The sequence below is a fragment of the Hipposideros armiger genome, unplaced genomic scaffold (assembly GCF_001890085.2).
Source record: "Hipposideros armiger isolate ML-2016 unplaced genomic scaffold, ASM189008v1 scaffold_11, whole genome shotgun sequence".
Classification (NCBI taxonomy): domain Eukaryota; kingdom Metazoa; phylum Chordata; class Mammalia; order Chiroptera; family Hipposideridae; genus Hipposideros; species Hipposideros armiger.
Window position 1 is genome coordinate 2518562 of NW_017731361.1, and position 25917 is coordinate 2544478.

The window sequence follows — 25917 nt, forward strand, 5'->3', positions numbered from 1 at the left end:
GGTGGGGTGGAACCCGACGAAAAGAGAAAAGCAATGGCCTTGCCTTACTTAGATCACACCTGCAAGAACCATGGTATTAATCCCGTGACCTTAAGCAATTTCCTTAACCTTTCCGAGTCTGTTTCCTCAACTGTTAAACGGGGATGACCACAGTGCTCATTCCGTAGCATTGTTGGGAGGAGTCCATAAATGTATCAGTGGGATGCCATAGCCCAGGACCTGTCTGACCCAGGATAAGCCTCCGTGAGTGGTTCTTTGCTGTGGGGATGCACACAGTCATTGGATTTCCTTACTGGTTACTTTGGGTCAGGCCTAGGCTGGGGCATTTGATTTGTACGATCTCATCGAATACAGTAATTCTTTAAGACCCTTATGTTCGTTCCACACTACATGTGAGGAAACTGAGACTCAGAACAGTTAAGTCGCTCAAGGTTCACACAGCCAGGAAACGGTGGAGCTGGGATTTGAACAGAGGCCAGGCAGGAACCAGGACTTATACTGCCCGATTCCAAAAACCACTAGTCCCTATTCAGCCACTCCTGTGACTTGGACTCACTGTCCCTGAAGGGACAATTCATCCCGTGGCCGATGGCTTCAGAACAGGAACTACTCCTGCTTATATTGAAGCTAAAAGCAGCCTCAGGGAAGTGACTGCTCACACATCAGGCAGGGTCCTCAGCTCAGGGCTGAGAGTTACCAAGACCCCACCAAAGTGTGTCTGCTTGGGGCTACAGACCACCAGTTCCTCCAAAAGTTTGCCCTTGCTAATATTTCCCAGTCTGGGTCCCAGGCACCTGTCCCTTTTCTTTCTCCACATCCCCCTTGCTGAAGTCCATCAGCCTCTTGCCCAACCGTTGACTGCCTTAGTACAGGGACCACCCACCTCCACACCTCTCTTCCAAACTAGAGCTGGCACCTCACTGCTCTCCGGGGTCCTGATTACTCTCTTTCTGAATCACCTGATTCCCCTCTCTTCCCTCTCCCACATGCACATCCAATTAACCACCAAGTCATACCCATTTCTCCTCTCCTGGAGTCACCCTCCGCCCTGCTCCACCCTGTCCTGGGCCTAATAGTTCACTCTGGTCATTTTCGCATCCCAGGTATCTACTCCTTCACTCTGTTCAGTTCCCAGAACAGTCTTTGAAAGTCACAGCTCTGCTTACCCACCCAGGGCCCACCTCCTAAGAAGCCCAGGACCATCAGCCATCTATTTGGCCCCAGCCTGCCTGTTCAGGCCCAGCTCCTCTCCTCACAGCTCACTCTGCTCCAGGCACCTCACCAGCCATGTTCTGAAATGCCTCTGCTGGCACTTCAAGATGTTCCCCTTGCCTGGAATGCTTTCCCTGTCCCTCTACCTCCCAACTATTAAGGAGTCCTCTTGCTATCAATAATAACAGCTATGCCTGGTGAGCACCAACTCCATGCCAGATAGGAGGCAAAAAGCTTTGCGCACATGATTTCTGGTGCCTGTCACAAGAACCATAATGATGGCCATTGTTTTCCCTGTTCTACAGCTAAGGAAACAAAGGCACAGAGGTGCCCAATCTGCCCCCTAAATTGCACAGGTGGTGGAGCTGGGCTTAGAAATGTTGGTCTTGGAAAACCTGGCTGCTTCCCAGAGCCTGCGGTCACACTGGATTGCTCTGCCCCGGTGGGGTGTCCTGTGCTTAGCACTTTCCATAGGCAACTGTGAGTTCCAGTGGTTTGTGCCCATGGCTGGGAACTTCTTGGGAGCGCAAGGACAAGGTGGACCATCTCTGGGTCCCCAGGCAGGCCTGCCCAGCATGGGGCTGGCATGGAGTAGGCTGAGTTGAGAGTGGGAGAACATTTGCTCCACTCCAGCCCAGAGATCCTGGTACTCTGCATCTTCCTCTGCTCTCCTCCCATAGACACCACTTGCTAAGGGCCACTTGACTCCTGGCTTGGAGCCAGGGAAGAAGGGGAGTTTTCTAGTTCTCACTGCATCCGTTGCTCAGGAGCCCAATGGCGTTATGATCCACGGGAACTTGTTGATGCTGCCAGGGCCTGTGGTCATTCTTGGCTCATGCCTAACCTCCACTGGTCAGTCTCCTCACAGACAACCTCCCCTCCCGCACTCCACTCTGCTCATTCTTAGTGCCTTTCTGTTCCTGCTGGGACATGGGGCCTTTAGGTAACACCAGGGGAGGGCAACCGTATGGTTTGCTTGGGACAGCCCAAATGTTCCTGATGTTCCAGTGCAATTATTAATAACATCCGCCACTACTCTGAAAAGTATCCTAGTAGGACAATTCAATGAGATGGTCACTGCACACCAGGGTTCACCGGCCTGGCCATAGTCCCAATCTATTATTAATATACTGATGACACTGAGAAGATCACTGAACCTTTCAGGGACCTTTGTTTGCACATCTGGAAAGTGGGGATGAGGCTCTTTGGAGTGTCTCTGAGATGGCCTAATGGTCAGCCCTGGGTCAGTGGTGCCCGCTCTCTGGCCAACATGGGGCACAGGTCACGGGGTAGGAACTGACCTCTCGCTGTGTGGGGAGTCGCGCAGGGAGTCTATGGAGTCATGGTAAGGTGGCACGGTGGCCCTGCGCTGCTCCTCCAGGCTGTAGGCTGCTGCCCGCCGTGCCCGGGCCTCCACACATGCTGGGCTGTTGCATTTGCTGGTGCCCACCGATGACAGCATGATGCCCGACTGGGAGTCAGAGGTCAAGCTCTCAGAACGTTCCAGGCTCCATGTGTGGCTCTCATGCCTGGAGAAGTCAGGAGAGGGTAAGGCGGGTGGTCAGGAAGGAGCAGGGCAGCTTAGCAGGTGTGTTCCCAGGCCCACCCCCTCCCTGGGTCTTCATTCCATCTCAGGCTCCCTCAGCTCACTGCCCTTCACGCTGGGCTGATGTGTAGTATCACCAATACCCAACCCCGATATGGGAGAAGGAGGGCTCGGGTCCTGTGGATGGGTGAGCTGCAATGTGCAAAGGCCTCTTCCTTTCCTCTCTGCAACGAATCCCCACTCTAGCCTAGGCCTAGGGTCCTGTGCCTGGGACCCTTCCAATCCCATGGCCCTTAGCCACCTATCTCAGGAGCCCAGCCCCACTGGCCAGTACAAGGGAGCTTGCCTATGCCGTGCTGGTCCCCAGGGAAGAAAGGAGCCAATCATGCTATTTGTGAGCTGTGGGAACCTTGTGCTCCCACAGAGAAGGCCCCCTTTCTCTCCTGTGGGCAAACCCAGGAGAGGGTATCAAATATCTCTGGGCATTTGAGTCAGTAGACACTTTATGCCACAGAGGGTGGTGCTAATGAGGTTCAAAAAACTAGACATTAGGTGGGAGCGCAGGGATGCTGTTGTTCCTCTGGGCTGGTTTAGACTGGAAAAGGGAATCTGGTCCCCTGAGCATCTGGATGAATGTTTGGCGGTGGGTTCTGGTTTAGAGCCCCCTACTTCCATCCTTCCGCTTAGAGGGACCCTTAATACAGAGCCTGGCTGGAGATTTCTCTGTGTGTCGCCAGGCAGGTATGTGATGTGTGTGTCTTCTCTCTCTGTGGGTGTGGGTACAGAAGTCTGCACATCTATGTGGGGGCCTTGGTGGTGCCCACCTGTGGCTGGAGGTGGGCGTGGCTGTGGAGCAGTGGTGAGACGGAGAACAGGAGTGGCTCCCAGAGAAGGTGGTCTCGGTTTCCCTCCTGATGACGTGGTCTGTGGCTGGCACGTTCTTGGAGATATACTGGAACAGAGAGTTTGGCAGGAGTTAGGGCAGGTGACCAAGTCGCCCTTTTTTTCTGGTGGGGATGAGAAAGTGAGGCCCTAAGCTCCAGGTTGGGAGGGGGTGCACTGGATATGTGACTTGGTATTGGGGCAGTGATGGCCCCAGCAAATCAATCCCCCCGCCCTTCCTTAAAGAAGTGGGCAAAGCGAGGCCAGTCATCCTGGTGAGGCCAGGCAAGGCTGAGCATGGGAAGGGCTGGCTGCTACCCTGGCCCATCCTTCAGGGGCACGAGAAGACTGGCTGTACAGCCAGGGCTCAGAGGGGGACCCGGAAATACCACCACTCACGTCTGCCATCTGGATCTCCTCAGGGTCCAGCCGGGGGTGGCTGGGCCCATTGGCCAGGCTCCGGTTCTGGTGGGCTGGGCACATGTTCTGCCGGAGGTGGTTGTGCACCTGCTTCCGCTGTTTTCTGCCCAGGGGAAGGATGTGTTAGCCGGGCACGCCCCCAAACAATGCATGAACTCCCCTAGCTGCCGCTCTGGGGAAGCCAGTCCCCTCTGCCTGGACTGCTGTGGCAGTCTCCTGCTCTTTGTGCTCAGGCTGCCCAGAGCCAGGGCCCCTCCAATCTGCCCCCAGCCTGAATTCAGCAGGACACGAGTGTAGTGGTCATGAGCTTTGTCTCTGCCGCGAGAGTAGAACTCCACCACTTTCTAGCTGTGTAACCCTGGGCAAGTTGCTTCAACTTGCCATGATTCACTTTCCTCATCTGTAAAATGGGGGGGATCATTTAACCATCCCAAAGACCACTGAGGACTAAGAGTAGTTAAAATATCTACTGGCCCACTCACTCATTTCATTTATTTGGTATTTAATTGGCTTTTTACTATGTGCCAGACGCTGTTTTAGAGCAGAGAAGGAGACAGACATAGTCCCTGCCCTCCTGGAGCTTGCAGGTCAGTAGGGGAAGCTGATAATAAGCATATAAACAAATACATGAACAAGAAACTTTCAGCAAAGTGTTATGAAGAAAATAAAGCAGGGTGCTGTGGTCAGAGAGTTGAAGTCTATAGGGCTGCTTTACTTTGGCATATATTAAATGCTTATTACATTTGTTTTGCAATCAACAAGTCCCATCATGTCACTCCCCTTTTTAAAACCCTTCCTTGGCCCTCAGTTCCTGTTTCTTTCCCTAGACCTGTCTCTCACTGTCCTCTCCCCACCCCAGCTTGCATTGGAGGGCTTGTTTCTGATCCTCCATGGTGCCTGCCCTCTCTGGCCTCTGGGCGTTTGCACATACTGTTGCATCCAATTGGAATGCATTCTCTGCCTCTTTACCCGCTAACTCCTTATGATCTCTCAGGCCCAGCCTAAATGCTCCTCCTCAGAGAGACCCTTCCTGCCCTCCAGTCAAGGTTAGGCACCATGAAATGTGTCCTGTGACCTTTGTGCTTAGAGCACAGGCCATATGCCTGGTTCAGGGCCTGGTATCTGGCAAGTACTGAATGAAAGTTTCTTGAGAAAATGAGTAAGTGCAGTGGGGGGTTAGAACAGAGTGCTTGCTTTCCCCCCAAGTCTTGGCCTCAATTTTCCTACTTGGGCCCAGTATCCTCCTCTGGGATCCCTGAGCCCCAACTCCCTCCATACCTCTCTCTGACTTTCTGATCCTGGACTCATCTGGAGGAGGACTGGCAGGGCCTTAGATTCCATAGATAGGGGTAGCAGGAGTCAAGACCCAGGGGCTAAGTCCCACAAATGGTGGCTATGCCCAGGTTCTTGCTCTCCAGATAAGAACAGATATGACAAACCTATCATTTTTCTGCACTACGTCACTCTACAACCTTCGTTGCTTCCCCCATCACCTTCAGGATAAACCCAACATCCTTAACTTGGCACTTAATGCCCTGTGGTGACATCTGAGTTCCAACTGTTTAATTTTGACCCCAGCCCTTTGCCTCAACCAGAGTGGTTGCTAGTTGCTAGTTCCTGCTTATGATCCAGGAACATAGCTGACCCTTTCCTGCATTTATTTTTTTAGCTTCCACTATTCTACTGGAACTGCCCAGACTCCTTTCTGCCCCTTTTTTTTCCCTCTTTTCATGAGGTTCTGCCCCTACATTTCTTCTGCCCAGGGGTGGCCCAATCCCACCTTCTCTGTGTTCTTACCTGGACTGCTCCCAAGTGGGACCAGGCAGTGCCTTGTGAGGTCTCTTTTTTTCTCTGGGAATGTGCCCCTTCTCCTCTGTGCTTCCCCCCGCTGCAACACCGCCCCTGTGCCTGCCTACTTGACAGGGCAGATGTTTCCTCACAGTGTCCTCTGCGGTACATACTAGAATCATTCCCATTTTACAGATGAGGACTCAGAGAGGTTTATCAGTTTGCTCAGGGTCACATGGGAAATGGCACAGCTGGATTCAAACCCAGGTCTGTCTTCTTCCAATGCCTGTGCTCATGACCATTTCTGTTCAGTCCTCTGGGGCCTGTCTCCCCGACCCTCTGCTCCCGCCTGTTGGCCCAGCCCTTTGGCCCCACACAGCAGCAGGCAGTGGAGGCAATAGGAGAGGGTGTGTGTGTGTGTCGGGGGCTAGGCCAGGCATGATGCTAGGGGGTGGGAAGGGGAGCCTGTCCTTACAAAAGCCGGCTTAGAGGCCCACCCCTGGCTTGACCTACCCCCGGCCTCGGAGCCTGACACTCACTTGGTTTTGCAGTAGGCAACCACACAGACGATGCCCACGACCAGCAGAGCCACACAGATGCCGGTGATAGTCAGGACCCTCTTCTGGTACAGCTCCTCAGCTTCTGCAGAGGCAGGGATGTGAGGGGGCCAGGCAGGAGGTGGACCCTTGGGGACAATGGTGCAGAGAAACACCCGCCCTGCCCCCAAAGCCTTGGGCTCCCTCCAGCTCAGGTCCTGCCGGCTCATTCCCTTCTTTCCCTGCCCAGCAGCCTCCTCCCTCCTGCCCGCTCCTGGATTGCCTTCTGCTCCCCCAAATTCCACCCACCAGTGGATCTGGGCACAAGTGACTACCTCTGAGTTCACCTTCCCAAACCCCATGCCCTGCTGTGGGCACGTGAGTGGAACATGTAGGAGGATGGGAGGATGGAGGCGACGTTCCCAAGGCCATAGAGGAGGGCAACCCAGCTTGGCCAGCAAACCTGCCCTGCCCAGCTATGGCCTGGTGGTTGCAAAGGACCTTGATGAGCTGGGGGGAGCTCTTCTTCATGGTGGTGAACATGGCAACTCTAGGCGGAGGTCTGACTTGCCACTGTAGCTTCTCAAAGGCTTGTTCTGGGCTGGTGGTGACAGGACATCAGACCCAGAGGACTTAGGAGGATGCCGGGACCAGGGATGGAGCAGATCAGGCCCATGGCTGGGGCGTGGGGAGAAAGGCCTTCATCTTTCCGTGCAGCCTGGTCAGGGTTGTGGCCCTGGCCCACAAAAGGCCTCCCCGTCTTTGCCTGTGAGAAGCCCACAAGTGGCGGCACCAGCCCCTTGGTATCTAGGACAGTCCTTGTGCTCCAGGTACAGCCCCACCCTTTCTGAGGAGCTGAGCTAGGCTGGGCCTCAAAGCCCTCAAACAGACCCAACTAGGCCCTCCACCTCCCACTTTTTCTACCCTTTTAGAACAGAGAAAGCTAGGAGGAAGAAAAGGAACAAGGTGACAGCACCAGCCATAGTCTAGGTATACAGCCTAGACACCCATCCCTGCTCCCACTCGCACCTGCTGGCTGGCCCCTCCACATCACTCCCTTCTCACAGTGCAGGAATAAGTGGACCCCAATGCCTTGGTGGAGCCTTGGGAAAGGTAGCTAAGCCTTCGGGCTTGCTGCACCTCCTGTGGCAAAGGTATACCTACCAGCAAACACCTGGGGAAACAAATCCTCCAGACACACACACCTGTGGGGCCATACATATCTGATACACAGACAGACCCCTTCACAAAGATGCACTCACACACACATCCAGAGCACATATGCACACACAAGTGTGCGCGATCATGCCTTCTGAAACACAACCATGAGGAGTCTTGAACAAACAGCTCTCTACCTCAGGCCCCCATCACGAGGTTCTGTGGTCCATGTCCTTCCTGCCTCCAGTTTTCATCCCCGTCCACCCCTCAGTCCTCTCTAGTCAGACATCTGTCTCTGTTACTCCTCTGAGATCCCTCTGGTCATGGTCACTGACAACCTTGCAGCTGACTCCCTGTACTGGGCACACTCCCGTTCTCTTCCGGGTTCCTCCTCCTTCACTGGCTGATGGCTGTGTCTCATTGTTGCTTCTTCCTCTTCCATGTGGGCTGCTGGGCAGAAGGACCCAGAGCTCTCATGCTTCTTTCTTTTCTCCACCTGCTCTCTCTCCCTTCGTAATCTTACCCAGACTCAGAGTCTAAATGCCATTGGTATACAGCTGACTCTCAAATTTATATCTCCTGCCCTGACTTCTCCCTCAGCTCCAGACTCCTACATCCAAGGGCCATGGCCCTACACTAACACTGGTCCTCACCCTCTTTCCAAACCTGCTTCCAGCGCTTTGCATCTCTTCAGTGGCAGCACCACCTTTCTTGGTTGCTCAGCCCCCAAAACCTTGGAATCACTCCTGATCACTTCCTTTCTTTCTACCTACCCTGGTACCTGATCATTCAGCAAGTCCTCTCAGTGCTACCTCCCAAGTAGATCCTGGATCTGACTATTTCTTTCCATTTCCACTGCTTCTGGCTTAGTTCAAGATGACGCCATCTCTCATCTGGACAGCTGGCCATCTTCTAACTGGTTTCTCTGCTTCCACTCCTCCTTACCCTGTACCCTGACCCAAAAGCCATACTGATTTACAAACATAAAGCAGACCATTTTACCCCCTGCTTAAAAACTTACAATGGGGCTGGCCGAGTGGCGTGTTGGTTAAGAGTTGACTTGGGACGCCAGCTCTGAGCAGCAGGACCCCGGTTCGGATCCCACATGTGGGCCAGTGACGCTGTGCCCTCTACAGCTAAGATGGTGAACAACAGCGCGACCTGGAGCGGGCCTGCAGTGAGTCGCAGGCGATGGCGTAGGCTGCAGCCCCTACTGCAGTGGGCTGCGGTGAGCTACCGTGAGTGGCCAGCAGCCAGCGTAAGTGGCTGGCAGATGCCATGAGCCACCCTGAGCTGCCGTGAGCGGCTGTCCAATGGTCAGTGAGTGACTGCCTTACCCGGGTAGAGCACAATAATCATAATACCAACATGGGCCAGTGAAGCGACGCCCTCCACAACTAGACTGAAGAACAAAAGGACAGCAACTTTTCCCCTCCCCCAATTCCCCAATAAAATCTTAAAAACAAAACAAAACGAAACAAAACAAAAAAAACTTACAATGGTTTCCAACTGCAACTGGAATACAACTCAAAACCTTACCATGGCCTACGAGGCCCCAGATGTCCTAACCCCAGTCTTCCTCTTAGGTCTCATCTGCAGTCCTCTTCCTCACGTCTGCTGTGCTCCAGACTTGCTGGCAGTCTTTCTGTCCATTGAATGCGGCAAGCCCACTCCAACCATACCATCCCTGACCAGCCTCAAACACTCTCCCCCAGCTATTTGCAGGGCTGGCTACTCTTTCATGTCACTAAATGCCACCTCAAAGGACAAGCCTTCCCTGACCACTTAGCTAAAGTAGCTCCCACTCCAGCTAGATGCTATCCCATTACCTTCTTTTGTTTTCTAGGTAGCACTTACCACCACCTGATAGCTTTCCTGTTTGTTGTCTGTCTCACCCTGCGCATCTGAGCACCAGGAGAGCAGGGACTCTGCACCGGATTGCCAGACTCTGGCGAATTCCAGGGTTCAGCAGATGTTTGTTGAGTTAGTGAGTGGATGAATGTACAGACCACCACGACAGACACAGACACATATTCACATAGGTTCACACTCACCACCCCATCCTCACAGTTCCAACTGCACAATGCTCAACCCTTAACACAAAGGTATTCCACTGCACCCCTCCATGCACTTACATCCTGCACCGAGAGACCTAACAAGGTATAAACATTTTCACCACCCCTCCGAACATATACACCTACAGATTCAGCCCTGCGCACCTTGCTGCCACCACAGTCACTGCCCAGACCCAGCCTCTGTCCTCCCTCCCCAGCCAGTCATAGTCAGCAGACAGACATGTTCTTGCACACAGACTTTTAGCTCTAGCTTCTACTAATAATAGCTGATAGGGGCTGGGTGGTAGGGACACTGGGGCCTCCCCAAACCTGCCATTAGAACAGCCTTTTCATGGCTGTAGACTCCACGTCACATCTGAGGTCTGACCCCACTGAAGACTTGGCCCCTCTGAGCCCCTCCATTTCTCCTGCTGTAATATCTCTGGACACTTGAGGCAGGGTGGAGCCTCCCAGCACAAGCCAGAGAACTGGACAGACGGATCCCCAAAGTCCCTTTCCATCCAAGGCATTTTCTGGGGCCAGAGGGCAGGAGTGGGAGGGAGGTAAGGTTTTCCACTTGGAGGGGAGGGGCAGGCACCAGAGGCCAGCCCACTCTAGACCCTTGCTTACAGACGAACACGCATGCCATCGTGGGGACAGGTCATGGAGGGAGTGACAGCCTCAAGCAGATGGCAAAGCCTGGCGGACAGACCCAGGACAGGGGGCAGAGACAAATGGAATTCTCAGCCGCCAGCCTGGTGCAGAATGAGAAGCAATGGAGATGGAAATGGGAGAAGGAAGGAGGGTTAAAGTTAAATGGAAAGGGCTGCCTCTCTGTACAACTCTCCAAACCAGGATGCCATGGCTTCTGGACACCGGCTCCCTGAAGGGGCCTGTCTGTCTTGTCTGGCCAACCCACTGGGCTGCACAGAGCTCAGGGGGCCCCTTCCCTTGCAGGCCTCCTAGCAAATGGCCTCAAGCAAGGGGGCACAGTGTGAACCACAGGGTACCCTGCCGTTCATGAGCTCCCCTTGTCTCCCCAAATAGGACATCTTGATGGAGTTGGGAGATATTTGGAATTCTCCCTTTTCCATGTTTTGGAAAGGAAGCCAAACATCCAGCACACATGGTGTCAGAGGCTGCAGAGAGGGGCTGTGTGGACGGCACTGAGTGATAAATGAAGGCTCCGTACCCTTTAGTTCAAATCCAAGGTGCTCTGGCAGTGCAGAAGAGAGGAGGGTCAGAAAGGGGAAGGGATGGAGGGAGAGATACAGAGAGAGATGGGGGAGGACGAGGGCAGGAGAGAGAGAGAGAGAGAAACGTTGGTCAGGATTCTTCAGACACCAGCAGCCAGCCTGTGAGGTGAAAGCAGGTTAGTGGTGTCCCCACCCGGCTTCCTGAACCCCTTCCCTGGCACCCCGTTCCCAAAAGTCCCTGAGAGGGGTGGAGAAAGGAAATGTTAGGATCAACAGGCAGGGCAGGCTCTTTAGAGATGAGCTGTGGGGTTAGTACCTGGTGGGAGGCAGAGGCGCAAGAGTCAGTTGGCATATGTCCCCAGGGAGGAAAGGTGAATGGGGGCAGGGGTCCGAGTCTCCATTCTCCCCAACCCAGCTCCAGTGCCAGGCCTTCAGCACTCTCAAGCCCCTCCTGGAGATGGCTTGCTCAGCCCTGGGCTCATTCATGGGCCCTGTTTTCTGTTCAGAACGAGTGCAGGGTACCCAGACTGGCCCTTTGTCCCTGTCCTGCCCCCACAGGCTTAGCTGGCCTGCCCATATACTAGGAGCCTGGGCATGGAGACTCAGAGTTTGTGGGGAACAGAACTGGGGAGAGGAGAAGGCTCCAGATGGCAGCTCACTTCTCCACTTGACACCCCTAACACCCTAGAAGCCTACAGAAGCTAGGCCTTGGAGTCTAAGCCTGATTCCATGACTTAGCAAAGCAAACTGCAACTCTGAGAGACAAGTGAGTTCACTGTGGAACATCTGTGCCCCTTAAATGTTGGTTCAGCTGTACTCTTTAAAGTAGGATCATGTTGCAAATGTGCAATTTCAGGATCCTTTGAGGGAGGTGCCCATGCCTGTTCAAAGGTGTGACTCCAAGCATATCCAGCCTATCCAGCTCTGAGTCGCGTATCTGTTAAACGAGAGTCAGGCCTGACCACAGAATCCCTGTGTGGTTTGCAACCTGGCTGTGCTTTAGAGGCACCCAGACCAACAGAATTGGGGTCTGGGGTGGGAGCCCAGAAATCTCAACAGCGTTTTGAAAAGCTCACCTACCATTCCAGTGTAGTGGCCAGCACCTGTCCTGAGGCCTTGAGGCTCAGTTCTATCTCTAATTTGCCATGCGGGTGTGGGCAAGTCATAGTCTTTGCTCATCTGTCAAAAGTGCCTACACATAGTGAGGGGAAGACATGAGCAGGCCGGGGCAGCGTGAGGCTTAGCGCAGGCGCAGGGCCCCCGTCACCGCCTCTCCACATGCACACAGTAAGCTCCGTGAGAATGGGGAGCAGATGAACTTGTGTTCTGATGTTCTCGTCTCCCGTACAGGAAGGAGAGCACGGGGACATCAGCAGGAAGTCCTGTGCATTGTCTGTCCCTGGATCTCCTTCTGCTTCCTCATAGGGATTCCAGAGGGTTCTGCAGTTGGAAAAGGGCAGGAGAGCAGGGTGGCTCTGAGCCAGGGACCAAGATGGCTCTCACTGAAAGAGGCTTGAGGAAGACCCTGGGCTCTGACCCCCAGTTCTATGCAGAAACCACACCCTTGAAGCATGAACCCCAGTCCTTCCAAACACAAGCCCTTCTGTGCATTCCTATTAAATATGAGGTTGGGAGTGATCTTGAATGTGGGTTCCTTGCAGTCTTTCTCTCACTGCTTGGAATAGGAGTCACCATAAGCACAGTGAGTCCACTCCTCTCCCAGGCCTCCCAGGGCTGGCCAGCTGTGCAAAGCAGACAGTACAACCTTGAAAAAGTCAAGGAGTCCTCAGGGGCAACTTTCCCTGAGTAGTTAAACCTGTCATCCAAGGGACCCTCCAGGCAGCTCGAGAGAGCTCATATTGTATGGAGATCTCATCATGCCCCCTGAGAAAGAACAGCTCAACTTGACCTGGGATGCTAAGAGGACTGTGGTTCATAGAGCTTGTCTGGGCCCCGCTTTTGATTGCTGTTGTATTAGATGAGGAAGCTGGGGCCCAGTGGTGCTAGGACACTTTCCCAAGGTCACACAATACATTAGGAGGCAGAAGGGAGACTTGAAGCCAGGTCTCCAGTCTCTTGGGGCTAAGCCACGGCTATTCCTGCCCATTGAGTCTCTGGGCAGGCCTGACTGGCTAGGCCTGAGGACAATGACTGTCTGGAAAAGTGAGCAGGGCTCCCCAAACCATTTAAGAGTTTTTTGCCCATCATTCCTTTGGGAACCAAGTAGTGGCTATAGCAGCAGCTTCTGAGCGTCCTGACTGTCCTCCCCCTTGAGTTAAAGACCACTATTGTTTAGGAGGACTAGTGGTGGCTGGCAGGACTGATGACATCGCTGAGTGCTTGGCCAGTCACTAGGATGGCATCCCTGCTTCCCTTTCACTGGAGATGGATTCTGCGGGGCCTGCGGCTATCTCTGTCCCAGTAAAAAAATATAGTCTCCTACTTACAGTGTTCACTGGCTGCCACACAGCCAGGAGGAGTGGCACCACTGAGTCACAGATAGGTCTTACTGAGTAGAAATTTCATATTGACTAGTAACCATGGCAACCTGATGCTGGACTCCCAACAAGGCCTGGCTTAGCAGACAGTATGCAAAGTCCTCATCCTGGACACATCCTATGATACACAGCCACAGGTGCCTGGACAAAGGAGGCCATGATGTGGGCTCTAGAGCACATGTGTTTGTGCAGGTGTGAGCACATGTGTATGTGTTTACACATGCATGAATACATGGTTGTGTTTCTTCATGTCTGAAGGTGTGTGAGCTCTTTTATATGGGGTGGGGTGTATAGATGCACATGTTTTGACCCTTGGGAAGTGGAGGGGCTGTCGGTGGAAGAAGGAGAAGCTTCAACGTGCTATCGTGGTCACAGGCTCTGTGTTCCATGGCCTCTGCAAGAGGTAACCTGGTCTAGAGGCTGTCTGGGCAGAGGGGTAAGGTCAGATAGATACTGTGCCCAGGATATGCTAGAAGTCAGCTTCCAAGGGGCTGATGCTGGCTCTCCTGCCTCAAACACACTCAAACAGCCATGGCAGGCTCCCTGCCAATCCCTTCATCCACATCACTTCATTTCATCCTCACAGCAACCCTACAGGCAGAAATGGTATTTCCCCATTTTACAGAAGTGAAAACAAACTCAGAGAGGTTAAGTGAGGCCCCAGAGTTAGTAAACTAGTTAGTTAGTAGCTGGCATTTTTATTCAGGTCTATCTGAATCCAAAGCCTGAACCCTTAAGCTAGCACTTTCCGCTACCTTTTCAATAACAATCTGCTAGAGTAGGGCATGAAGTGCTCTGGGCAGAGTGCTTGAAGAGTAAAAATCTTTTACCCAAAGGTAACAGCACTCAGCCTAATAACACTGGGAAGGAAGGCCTGGGGCTGCATTTCCAGGCTCTTTTCGGGGCTCCCGGGGCCCTGCTGACCCTTCCAGCAGATCTAAGCTGAAAGCTGAAAGAGCCCAGCTGGCAGAGAAGCTTGGCCAGTGGCCGAGTTCCAGAGGCTCTGCTGCTCTGATTCAGGATGGGCTGGGACTCCCTGCCCAGAACAGTCCCATAAGCCGAAGGGTGAAAAGGAATCGGCCCCCATTGCCTCTCTCCCCTAGTCCTCGGCTGTTCTGCCCCATCTTGAGGCCCCTCCTGACCTATGGTCCTTCAATGGGGCTGGATCTGACTCTGCAATTCTTCTTGGAGCCTGGGCTCTAGAGAATTCTGTTGGGCCACATGCTCTTATCCCCGTGGCCTTCCTCTCTGGCCTGCAATTGGAGGGGCTTCGGGAGAATGCTGCCTCCCACACTCTATTAAGATAGTTCACCATCTGGGCCGACCGGCCCCTACCTCCCTGAGGCCTCTACTTTCCTCTCCAAGTCTTGGCTTCCAGGCTTCTTGAAGGGGAGGGAGAGGGTGGCAATTTCTAGGCTTTTTGTGCTGTGGAGGACGGGAAAAGCTCGTTTATCCACCCTGAGACCCAAACCCCCAAACTCCTTTCTCCAAGCCTCTTGGGTCCTGTCCTTGGCCTTTTCTGGAGCTCTGCCTCTCCATGTCCAGGCCCCATCACTCTGGTTCCTACTCCTTATGGGACCCAGCGGTCCTTCCTGGAGGAGTGGGGGGCTAGGCTGAGCGGGGGTCTAATGTGCTCTGGAAGATGGGTGGCAGGGTCCCGCCTTACAGGCCAACAGACCCCGGGGCTCCAAACACGGAGTCCAAGGCTGGTGGTGGCTTTTTGCTTTGCTCCACCTCCACCTGGTGGCACGTGAAGGAACTGCTCCCAGTCCCAAATAAAACTATCCACAATTATGGCCTCATTTTCCAGCCACAGGGCTCACATTTTTTTTCACCAAACTGTGCACACCAGAAAGCTCCAATCTCAGAAGTGGAAAAAAGGAAGGGAATGAACACCTGGATTGGGACTCAGACCAGAGAGGGCCTGGAGGGAGTCACCAATTATCCCTCAATGCCTCAGTCCCCCCATCACACCGCATCCTGTAGCCACATAAATGTCTCCAGTCTCTGGCCAGCATGGAAACCATTGCCCTGGGTCCTGTTTTTCCTCAACCCCCTTGCCCACTCCCCCCATTACCCAAAATCACACCAAAACCAGCTCTGGCCAGACCTGAAGACTAAGCTTTCCAAGACCTTATTTCTCTCTCTCAAGCACACCAGCACACATGTGCACACACTCACTGCCCGGCCCCATTAGCAGCGTGGTATCCTCAAACAGGCCTTCAGAGGCAGGTAAGGGCTCTGCAAATGCTTCTTCCCATGCTGGCCAGGCTGCCTGACCCAGAAGCAATGAGGAGGCCTTAGCATGGCTCCAGGCAGCTGCAGGGAGAATTCAGCGTTACTGCACCCAGGCTGTACAGCGATGTGGGAGGCAGGGGTAACGGGCGTATCGGTCTCCTCTGCACAGGCTTCTGGTGAGCACTGAGGATTTAGAGGAGCCCAAGACACCCTCACAGCCCCCCCTAGTCTCGCTAAACAAGGCCCCATCCCTCCCACAGGGGGAGAATGTCAGTCACCAGGGAAGAAAAGAAATAGAAGAAAGAGACATACTGGAGAAGTTGACCATTGCGAACTGCTGACACCTGTCCCCGGTGTATCCCACAGGACACCTACCAAAAGAAAGAAAACCAGAAAGAGAGAGCCAGGATAGCAAGACACAGGCACTGCAACACCCCGGCACAGGCTCCTGCCAATGCCAGCTGGGTTCCTTGCCACCGTTACCATTTGTACTGGCCTTGCCACTCTGCCCCTTACCTGTAGCCCTGAACTTTAAACCCAAGGATTAGGCCAAAAATGAAAAACAAAGCAAAACAAAACAAAACAAAAGAACTAACAAACCAAAATACAAAAAAGGAAAAGAGAAACAAAACAAAACAGCCAAAGATCAAAACAACCAACACCCCTGGCCCTACGCCCTACATTGGGGGGGGACTGCACCCGGAAGCTTTCTAAGGAGCAGGGACTCGTGTTTGTATCTTCAAACATACTTTGCTTAGGATCTGGCATGTACAATCGCAAAGGCAGTTTCTCCAAACATCTCTGTCCGAAGAATCCGTTTGGACATCTGGAGAAGGAAAAGGGGAAAAATCACAGAACAAACTGGCATCATCCGCGAGGCTTAGGTTAGAAATCAAAGTGCACAGTGATGAATGAGAAAACCAAGTCGGGCACTGGGGCACACTCTTCGCGGAAGGGGCTGGAATCAGGGCTGGGTGGAGGGCTTGGAAATCTCCTTCAAATTCTCTCTAATAGATGTGGCTCCGTGGGTGGTGGGGAGAAGAGGGGGGCGGGGAGGAGGATGATATAGGGAAGGAGGGTGGGGAAATGGGGAACTTACTGCCTAATTGTCCTAATGGTTGTTGAGACTTCCCTCCTGACTTGCCTGGGCCCCCAGGAAGCCAGAACTGTTGCCGCTTGGGGCCAGGCAGTCAGCAGGCAGGGTGCTGGGGCCTCTGCAATACCAAGTTCTGGGGAGCCACTCCTTCTAGGCCCTACCAAAGGGTTCTCTCCAGGGCCCTGGGCAGGTTTTCTCTTCCGTGAAACAGCCCCCAGAAAGCTCAAAGGAGGCTCTGGAATGCTGTTCTCAGACTGCGTGCCCATGACAAAAGGGGCCTTGGAGCTATCCCGTTTGTTCTCTTGGAGAGGGTTCTGTGGCCAAATAAGTTTAGGAAATCCATTCCCAGGCATCCTTGTGGAGTTGCAGTGCATATTGGCATACGAAAGGCTACTAAAAGTTTTGTAGGAGGAAAGAGCTGAACTTTCCAGTATGTCCCAAATTTATTTGACCATGGAAGTCGTTTTCTGAGGAACCTTTGTGAACACGGTTTAGGGATGGCTGCCCTAGAACAATATACATGGGAAAACTTAGTGGGGAGCAGGTGAGGCTGGAGAGGAGCTGGAGTTAACAGCATCCCAAAGTTGGTCTGCTAAGGCCACGGGCAGAGCATCTGGCCTCAGATGGCAAGAACCACAGTGGGGGCTGAAGCAGGCTCCCTGGGGACCCTGACGCCTGTTCCACATCAGGAGCCCACTGGCTGCCTGGGACACCTCCCTTTTCCCCATGACCTGCTCCCCCATCCCTGCCTAGCCCTGGCAGGGGCTCATTCTCCCATATTGCCTCCTCTGTAGCTACAAAGCACCACCCACTCCCATCTCCCTGACCTTGTCCTTTCCCCCCAGGTATATTTCCTTCTGCTTTTTGGCTGCCACTCTCCCTTCAAGTGAGTCCCTGTCTTGCAGATTTCTGGGAGCCATGCCCAGCCCTAGACTCTCTTCTGAACCCCAGCAAGGCCAGATACCTAGGGGAAGCTTACAGATAGGGCCATATTGACCCCCAATCCCCTACTCAGAGATGGGTCTATGCCGCCTTTGCCTCTTCTTCCTTAGGAAATTAGGTCAGCCAGCCCATCACCATTGTCCCCTCAATAATAGGTCACTGTTCGCCATTAATCAGTAACTTCCTCAAGAGGTGAGTGTACTCTACCTCTTACTATTCTAGTGTATACCAACCATCAGTATTGAGCTTATAGGGGGTGGTGGCCATGGGCTCACAAAAGCCCTGTGGCCCCCAAGCTAGCCTGGAAGGTTGAGAGTGGTCAGTGAACAGATAGCAGGAGTTTCTCTGGGTCTTGATGGCATCTCCCTCAGGGGAGGCAGTAGGCTGGTGTCTGCAGTGGTGGCAGTGTATGCAGGTATGCCTGGCCGATGGGTGGTGGTGGACGGCTGGGAAGTGTGTCTGGAGAAAGTGGGGGGAGGTTATAAGAGAAGTTGATGCATGCTTATCTTGTTAAACAGGGTGGCTTGGAGGAGCAGGCTACCACCTTGTCAATAGATCCTTTTCTGATCCTTAGCCCTCGTCCCTGGTCAGCCCAGCCCAGGAAAATGGAGGTCATGGCTAAGGCTTCCCAACCAGCTCCAGTCAGGCTCAGCTCTTCTTCCTCAGCTCTCAGAAATTGATGCCCACTTGGGATGGGGACTAATGGGGGATAAGTAATTTTTCAAGCAGCAGCACCTTTGGGGTGGAGGATAAAGACCCAGGAAGTTGCCAAAATGACTCTTGGAATCCGCAAAGGAATGAGAAAAAGATAGGTTTGACTGTGTCCAATGTCTGAGAGTAGCCTGGCTCTTGGAGACAGGGAAAACCTGTGTGTGTGTGTGTGTGTGTGTGTGTGTGTGTGTGTGTGTGTGTGTGGTGTTAGAAAATGGGGGAGTGCAGGGGTACGAGGAGACTAAGGGGAAATTTATTCCCAGTGCTGACAGTCAGGGATGCTGTCCCATGGCTCTTGGAGACCAGCGATAACTAAGCACATCCCTGTGTCCCTGACCCCACACCCAGCCTGGGCTAACCTGAATGTATCCTCATGTTTTTCACGGCCACTGAGTTGCATCACTCAAGGTGGCGCCATGGACATGGTCTACAACACAAACATGCCCCTGGAGTTGTGCAATATGGTCCTAACCTTCCTGCCCTGGGAACGTGTGTTTCCCACTGGCTGAACAAAAGAAAAGGCAGTGGGGGATGGGTATAGTGTAGGGGTGGGGAGGACTGACTCCCTGTGCTGTTCTTTGGGTGCTGGCTCCTTCCAGGGGATTCCTGGACACTCCTGTTCTCTCCTTAGCCTTGTTTGTTGAGGATGAGCTACATCCAGGAGGCTGGGGCTTCCCTAGAGTAGGTTCTGGGGCTGGACCTACAGCCTCTTTGCCCTGCACCCAGGACCAGGCTGCAGGGTACAGACTACTTTAGCTTATCACCCAGGAGGGGAGTCTGAACTCAGCATGGGTAGCTGGCTGGTAGTGGGTGAGTTCCCACTCAAACGGGGGACTGACCTGGCACAGGAGCTCAGAGGACAGATCAGATTAGAAGGAGCGGCCTTCCCAGCCCTTCCGCCCAAGTCATGAGCTATGACTAAGGGAAGGTCTGTGCCCAGGGCTGGAGAAGAGCAGGGGTGAGAGAGGGGCAGAGAGGAGAGCCCATGGGCTGCATCTGGGGTGACAGAGAAATTGGGACTCTGCCTCCCCGTTTTCCCACCCCACCTCCCGGGCCTCAGTTTCTCCTTTTGGTAGCCTGGGGATAATGCCATGTGTGCTGCCCTCACCCAGGGGAAGGGGAGGATGAAGGATGAGGGTGTGCCCCGGGCACTGGAGGGAGGGAAGGGTCTCTGGTCTCATGAGGGGTGGGGTGGCGATGTGGAGAGGATGAGCAGGCACATGGGTTATGGGATGGGGGAATCACCTGAAAATGGGGTGGGGGGAGCAGAATGGGGGGTGAGCTGATGGGAAAGGGAGGCATGCCGCTGGTATGTGCACAGGGCTGGAAAGAGAGTCTTGTTCTGTCATCATCCCCTGAACCAGTCCCCAAGAGTCACGCACCAACCGTGCTCTACAAAAACACGGAGAGAAGAGGAGAAAGCAGCAAGAAGAAGTGCAGAGGCCGCTGTCTGGCCCAGACAGGAGACAGTCCCCTTGATTTGGACCCCCATTTTCAAATCCCCCTAAGTTTTCTTTTTTAAAACAAAATTCAGTATCAGTGACACTGTTTCTTTTGGCTCTGAATTCCAGAAAAACAGGAGGGACGGAGTGTGCCTGCTTTCCAACACCCCTGGCAGGGCTCTGAACCAATACACAACAACAAGTGTCAGAAAACCAGGAAGGAAAACTGATTTTTATAGAAACTGGAATGAAACTGACCAGTCTAGTTTCATTATCCAAGCTAAGCGGAAATGCAAAAAAATCAAAATAAAAAGTAAACAAACAGCACAAATGGTAAGACGTGAGTCCCGTTTCCTGAGTTCTCTCCTTTTTATTCCATTTAGGTGCCAACAGGAACCCCAAGAGGCCTGCCCCCCCTTCCCTCCCAGCTCACCCACCCCCAGAATGGCCTCTGGGCTCTGCCCGGCCCCCCTCCCTCCTGTCCTTCTCCAGCACAGCTCTGAGGACCTGCCCTCCTGGCCTCAATCCCCGCCAGGGATGCCCCTCTCCCCTGAGGGCTCAGGGAGTCAGGGAAGTGGGTTCCAGGGTGGGTTGAGATGGGGAGGTGGTGGTTCTGGGTACCAAGTTCAAGTGCTAAGCAGCGACCCCTAGTTGCCTTGGTGGGGAAGGGAAACAGGATACCATCTTCACAATGGCTCAGGCTCCTGCCCCCTAGTCTTCTCATATGTAGCTACAGGGTCCTTCCCAGAGGGGACTAAGGGTACGCCCTTGATGGCAGGGCCCTCTGGGAACCCATTAGCTCATCACTCTCATATCAACACTAACCCCTTCACTGGAGTCCTGGGCCCCATGGCCTTCCTCAGCTCTATCGTGGGGGGCTGAAACCTCCCCTGCCTGGAGCCAGGGCCGATTTCAGTGGCATTGCGAGATCCCTTCAAGGTTCCAGGGTCCAAGGTGCTGGGGAGGAGGAGAAGCCTGGTGTGTGTGTGTGTGTGTGTGTGTGTGTGTGTGTGTATTGGGAGGGACAAGAAGCGGGTGCAAGGCTGGGCCAACTCTGTGAGGTATTCCAGAACCCTTACGAGTTTCTGTGGGTCTATTCCAAAGAGTTCAGAGCATTATCAAGACTAGAATGTTCCCCAGGGTCTGTAGCACTAATGTAGCAGCCTCCTAGAGGCAGAAGGAGGGAAAGGATGAGGGGCCAAGTCTGGGCTGAGAACTTGCTGGGGGACCTGCTGTTGCTGTTGGGACATTTAGGATGGGGGAGCTGGGAAAGGGATGGCAGCAGGTAAAGGGTGGGACCGGGGAGGAAGCCAGCAAAGGAGGCCAGCTGGGGCAAGAGGCACAGATCCGCCTGGCAGTCCAGCCCCAGTTAGCCCAGCACTGAAGGGAGAGTGTGAAGGAGGCATAGCCCCTCGTTATCACGTTGTGTGGTGGGGTGGCCTTTACAAGTTCTGGCTAAGGCTGTAGTCAGAAGGGAGAGCAGGAGAGCCGAGGAGTGCTGAATCTGACCTTGTCTGTGGGGAGGGCAAACGCCTCCCTCTGAATCTCCATCAATACTCTGGTGGCCTTTGCCCAGGTGCCATGGGAATGGGGCAGCATTGGCACCTTGCCAGGCCCTAGGCTTGGGCTGCGTTGAAAACCCAAAGTTAGCCAGGCCTCCCTTCCACTCCTCAGGATCCAGCCAGAACCTGCGCTGGCTTCACCAAGTGCCCCCTCCCCCTCCTCGTTCACCCACCCGAGAATTTGTCAAGCGGGCATTGTGGGCCACGCTGCCCAGAAGATCTAGCTGGGTCTGACGAAGCCCTCCTTGATGACCATGCTCCCACCTGTCCTGTTTGCCAAGCGGAGCAGGTGGTTCTAAGCTCCTGGGAGGTTCTGCTGTGGCAGCCCTGCCTGGCTGGAGAGTAGGCGCTGGCCCTTGGGGAGGCAAAGAAGCCCCAACTTAAGCTTTTCCTCAACCCTGACCTCCCCCATTGGGCCACACCCAGAGTGGTGTCCCTGCTGGTGTCCTTTCGCCCCACAAAGCTGGGGATAGGAACTGAAGTAGCACAGGAAGCACCCGGAGCATATCTGGACACTGGGGTCCTGCTGGTTCTGAGGCGAGCACTGGGGGCAGAGCCCTCATCTCCCCTCAAAGCTCCAAGAGCAGACGCTCAGCTACCAAGGGCTCTGGGACTTGTGTTCTGTTTGACTCTGCCAGGCTCCTCACTTATAGGGAAGACACACCCTGGAAAATGTCCATCAGAACAAAGTTTGGGGAGTTGCTGTGAGCTTGAGGCGGGTGTGTGTGTGTGCACGTGCGGGAGAGAGAGAGAGAGAGAGAGAGAGAGAGAGAGAGAGAGAGAGAGAGAGAGAGAGAGAAACAAACCCAATGCCCAGGTCATAGACTGGCACCCCCATCTCTCTAAACGGTGTTGGTGAAAGGGTGGACATTGGGAGATGGGGTGGATAGGGGCCTGGAAAACTGGGACTATAGAAGCCCTGAGCCCTTGAGAGCTTACATCTTCCTATATTCCACGAAGTGGGGTGAACCTCCCTATCTCACCCCTTGTCAGTGGCTTGAAGCCTGCTTTTCCTAGAGCCCTCCGTTTCTGCCCCAGCCTCTCTCACCCTGCTCCTGCCCCCAGGCCCACCTCCCACTGGCCACTTACTTGCAGGAGAGCTGGTTGATGCCCTCGATGTAGTAGCAGACGCCTCCATTGACACAATAGGACTTGGCAGTCTCGTTGCACTTCCGGGCGTGTCCCGACCAGGATGACAGAGTGGTGCTCACTGGAAGTATGAGAGACATGGGCCAGTAACCCACTGAGACCATCTCTGGGCTCCAGGAATCAGCTCCTTCATGGCCCTTCAGGGCCCATCTCAAAGCTCGAAGATCAGAGGCTGCAGGGATGGCTGGGGAGGGACGGTCTGGTGGTCCCTCCCAGTCATCAACAAGGCAAAGGGGAAGCCACCGTGAGCTCTGACCATTTGCCCAGTACCACCTGCACCCTCGCTCTGGACAAACTTCCAAAGGCCAGGAAGATTTTCTGTGTTTGGAGAGGGTGAGAGGCTAGCACAAACTGCTCCCTCTACTGGAATGAGGCTCACCTCTCCCCTTCCCTGCCTGCCTTCTTGGGGGCTCCACTGCAGGTGGATGAGATGCCACATTTTACATGGGGAACAAAGTCACAGGGGTGCAGGGGGGGGGACACCCACATCCATCCACACTGCTGGAGCTCCCACAGCGGGCCTGGGGGTGGCTGGAAGGGAGCTGGGCTTTGAGGGGAATGGCACCTTTTGGACACTGTCATTTTCTAAGATCTAAGGAAATGTGGGGAGAACCCTAGCTTCCATCTCTTCCCCCTTTGTGTGTGTGTGGGGGAGGGGGAGTCAAGCCTCCCAGGAATGCTACAAAGGCCACTAAGCCTATCTCCATAGGCATCCAGGGTCTTCATGTCTGCCCTCTCTAGGCAGCCCCCTCAATCCCCCACCTAGTTAGCTGTTACCTCTGTAGGGAACCTCCAGGCCTTGGACAGACCAGGCTATAATCCCTGGGCTTCGGGTTGCTGGAGAGGGAACAGGCTGGGGGACAGCTGGGATGTAAAAACTAGGTGACAGCAAGATTGGGCTTTAAGGCTGCTAACCGGGACTGCACATCTGATCGATCACCTTCATTTGGTAAGTGAAAACAACTAAAGCTCTGCTCCCCCATGGGTTGGCATCCAGAAAAGCTGGCTTCAAGTGAAAATTCTTGCCTTAAATGTTAGTTTTCATGTGTAAGCTAACCCCCTAGGCTGTGTATCCAGATTGGGCAGCCAGAAAGGGGTTCCTGCTCCCCTCTCAGCCTCTGGGGCTCTAAGGCTCTCACTCCCACTTAGCAGCGGCCTCCTGACTGAGGTGATCCATCCTACCTGGGCTGGTCCTGTCTCCTCAGGGGTATTGAGTCTTTACCACCCGCAGCAAAAATTGGGGGTGAGAGGAGGAGGAGGAGGGCAGGCACTCGGCGCCCTCAGTGTTTAGACATGTGTGGAGACAGATGGAGCGTGGGGACTGGGAGTGTATACACAGCTCTGCCTCTGTATATGTCTGAGGAGCATGCTGATAAAACTCAGCGGGCAGGGCCAGCTCCCACCTTCCCCTCCACATCATGCCTGCTGCTGGCCTGGCATCCTTGAACCCTATCCCCGCTGAGGTCTCCTGCCTACACGCAACCCCACACCCAGCTGGGACCCACACGCTGTCTGGGAGAGGGGGCCTCCTGATGGTCTCCGTCCCACTTGTGGGTCAGTGAGACCCAGGGAACTAAGAAAGGGGCAGAGAAGAGAAACAGTCGAGGTGACCACGCCTGTGAGTTATAAAACCCCACTGCTGGGAGGACCCTAGAGGTTGTCCTGCCCTTTGGTTACACTGCCAAGGGGGAGTGAGGAAAGAGACCTGGGAGTGCCTTTCCAGAGTCACGATGTGTGTTGTGATGAGGCCTCAGAACTCCTGATGCCTGGCTGAGCACTCTTGCCAGCCACCCAGTCCCTTGTGGAAGAACACGTCAACACCAAGGCTTGACATAGCAGATGAATGTGAACCTGATGTGGAGCCTTGGCTAAGCCAGAGAAATCTTGGCCTGGACCTGCCAGGCCCAGCTTGGCTTCCACTGCAGTCATGGGTGGCAAAGCCTGCCCACTGCAGTGTGAAGTGAGCAGCAGACAGCAGCGAGGGTGGTGGCAGGGAGCACAGCTGCAAATTTGGGCCTGTACCCATGCGTGTCTGTGCTCATCGAGGCCTTGGGAGGCAGAAGACAGCTCCTGGAGGAACACAGGGCCACAGCTGGGATGCACTGGCTTGGGCTGCCAGAACTGTGTTGTCATGGGGACTAGGGGCCCCATGAAAGGCAAAAAGGGAAGCCAGTGGGGGAGCCAGTCACAGAGGGTGTGGGAGGAAATGGCCACAGGCCTTTCCACCTCAGAAAGAAGTACCTTAGGCCACCCCCTGCGATAGCAGGGCCTTCCCAAGTCACTACAGCCTAACTCTGCTGGTGGCGAAGGCTCACATCAGGGAGATCTCCACACTGAAGGTGTATATTCACACTGTTCTAGCACAAGTGGGCTCCCAGGCAACACATCTCCACCACCTCGTCAGCATATCCATGTTTCCTCACTGTGTTCTCCCGGGTTTGGGGAAGTGAAGATGACATTTGGACTCCAAGTCGGAGAGTCTGGCTGCTCCCTTGATACCTCCACTGCGATGGCTCCTTGCAAACCCCAACTCAGCTGCCTATCACCTGCCCAGCCACGTGCTCCTCTAGTCGTGGTCACCAGTGACTGCACGCCACAAATCTAAGACCTAGAGGGCATCTTTGAGTCTCGTCCTCCTTTGTTCACCCAGCCATCTGTCACAGAGGGCTGCCTTTCTATCTCTTCTGTCCATGTCTCACTCTCGCCTGCCCAGCCCAGGCCGCCATGGTCTCTTTTGTGCATGACCACAATCGCCTCCTCACTGGTTTTTCTGCCCTCACTCTTTCCTTTATCTCTAACCTTTTTGCTGCACAGCTGCCAAAGTGGTCTTTAAAATATATAAATTGATTAATCACTTCCATTACCAAAACCCGCCAATGGCTTCGATTTGCACTCAGAATAGAGTCTCCCAACTTTTCCCAGGTCTAATCTGGGCCTCCCCACCTCTCCCGCTTCGTGTCCTGTCCCTCTCTTGCAGTAAATTCAGACTACACTGGCTTAGTCCAGCTCGTCTAACAAGCCAGGTAGCTTCCTGTCCAGGACTTTCCAAATATCAGTGTTCCAGAGAGGCTGTTCAAGCTCTTCCTTACTCCTCTTAGCTTCACATACGTGTACTTATAGTACTTATTCTAACATAATTAAATGGCTACTTGTGCAATTACTAGCTGTTTAAAGCTTAGCTCCTCCTCTAGAATGTAAGCCCCATTTGGGCAGGAGCCGTGTCTATCTTGTTCACCCCTGACCTTGGCTGATGGTGATATCTTTTCTAAAGATTAATGCATTATCTCTTATTAAATGCAGATATTCCTGGAGGTCACTAGGAAAATGAAAATTAAAACCACAGTGAGATATCACTTCATACCCACTCAGAAGGCTATAATAAAAAAGATGGATAGTAAAAAAAGTGGTGGTGAAGATGAGGAGAAATTGGAACCGTCATACATTGCTGGTGGGAATGTAAAATGACACAGACACTTTGGAACAGAGT

The 25917-nt window shown here is 53.8% G+C and overlaps 1 protein-coding gene across 6 annotated transcripts in view; it reads right to left on the reverse strand.

The window, feature by feature from the left end:
* NRG2 (neuregulin 2) overlaps positions 1-25917 on the reverse strand; it is a 187061-nt gene that overhangs the window by 1977 nt on the left and 159167 nt on the right. For 3 of the 6 annotated variants that reach the window (XM_019661989.1, XM_019661981.1, XM_019662020.1), the window contains 8 exons: positions 22371-22491; positions 16278-16354; positions 15841-15899; positions 10789-10951; positions 6388-6490; positions 4040-4163; positions 3583-3710; positions 2514-2741 (listed from right to left, as the gene is read on the reverse strand). In XM_019661989.1, coding sequence (XP_019517534.1) covers positions 2514-2741; positions 3583-3710; positions 4040-4163; positions 6388-6490; positions 10789-10951; positions 15841-15899; positions 16278-16354; positions 22371-22491 — 1003 coding nt within the window. The remainder of the gene's footprint in view (positions 1-2513; positions 2742-3582; positions 3711-4039; positions 4164-6387; positions 6491-10788; positions 10952-15840; positions 15900-16277; positions 16355-22370; positions 22492-25917) is intronic. The other 3 variants (XM_019662005.1, XM_019661996.1, XM_019662015.1) reach the window with 3 other exon arrangements.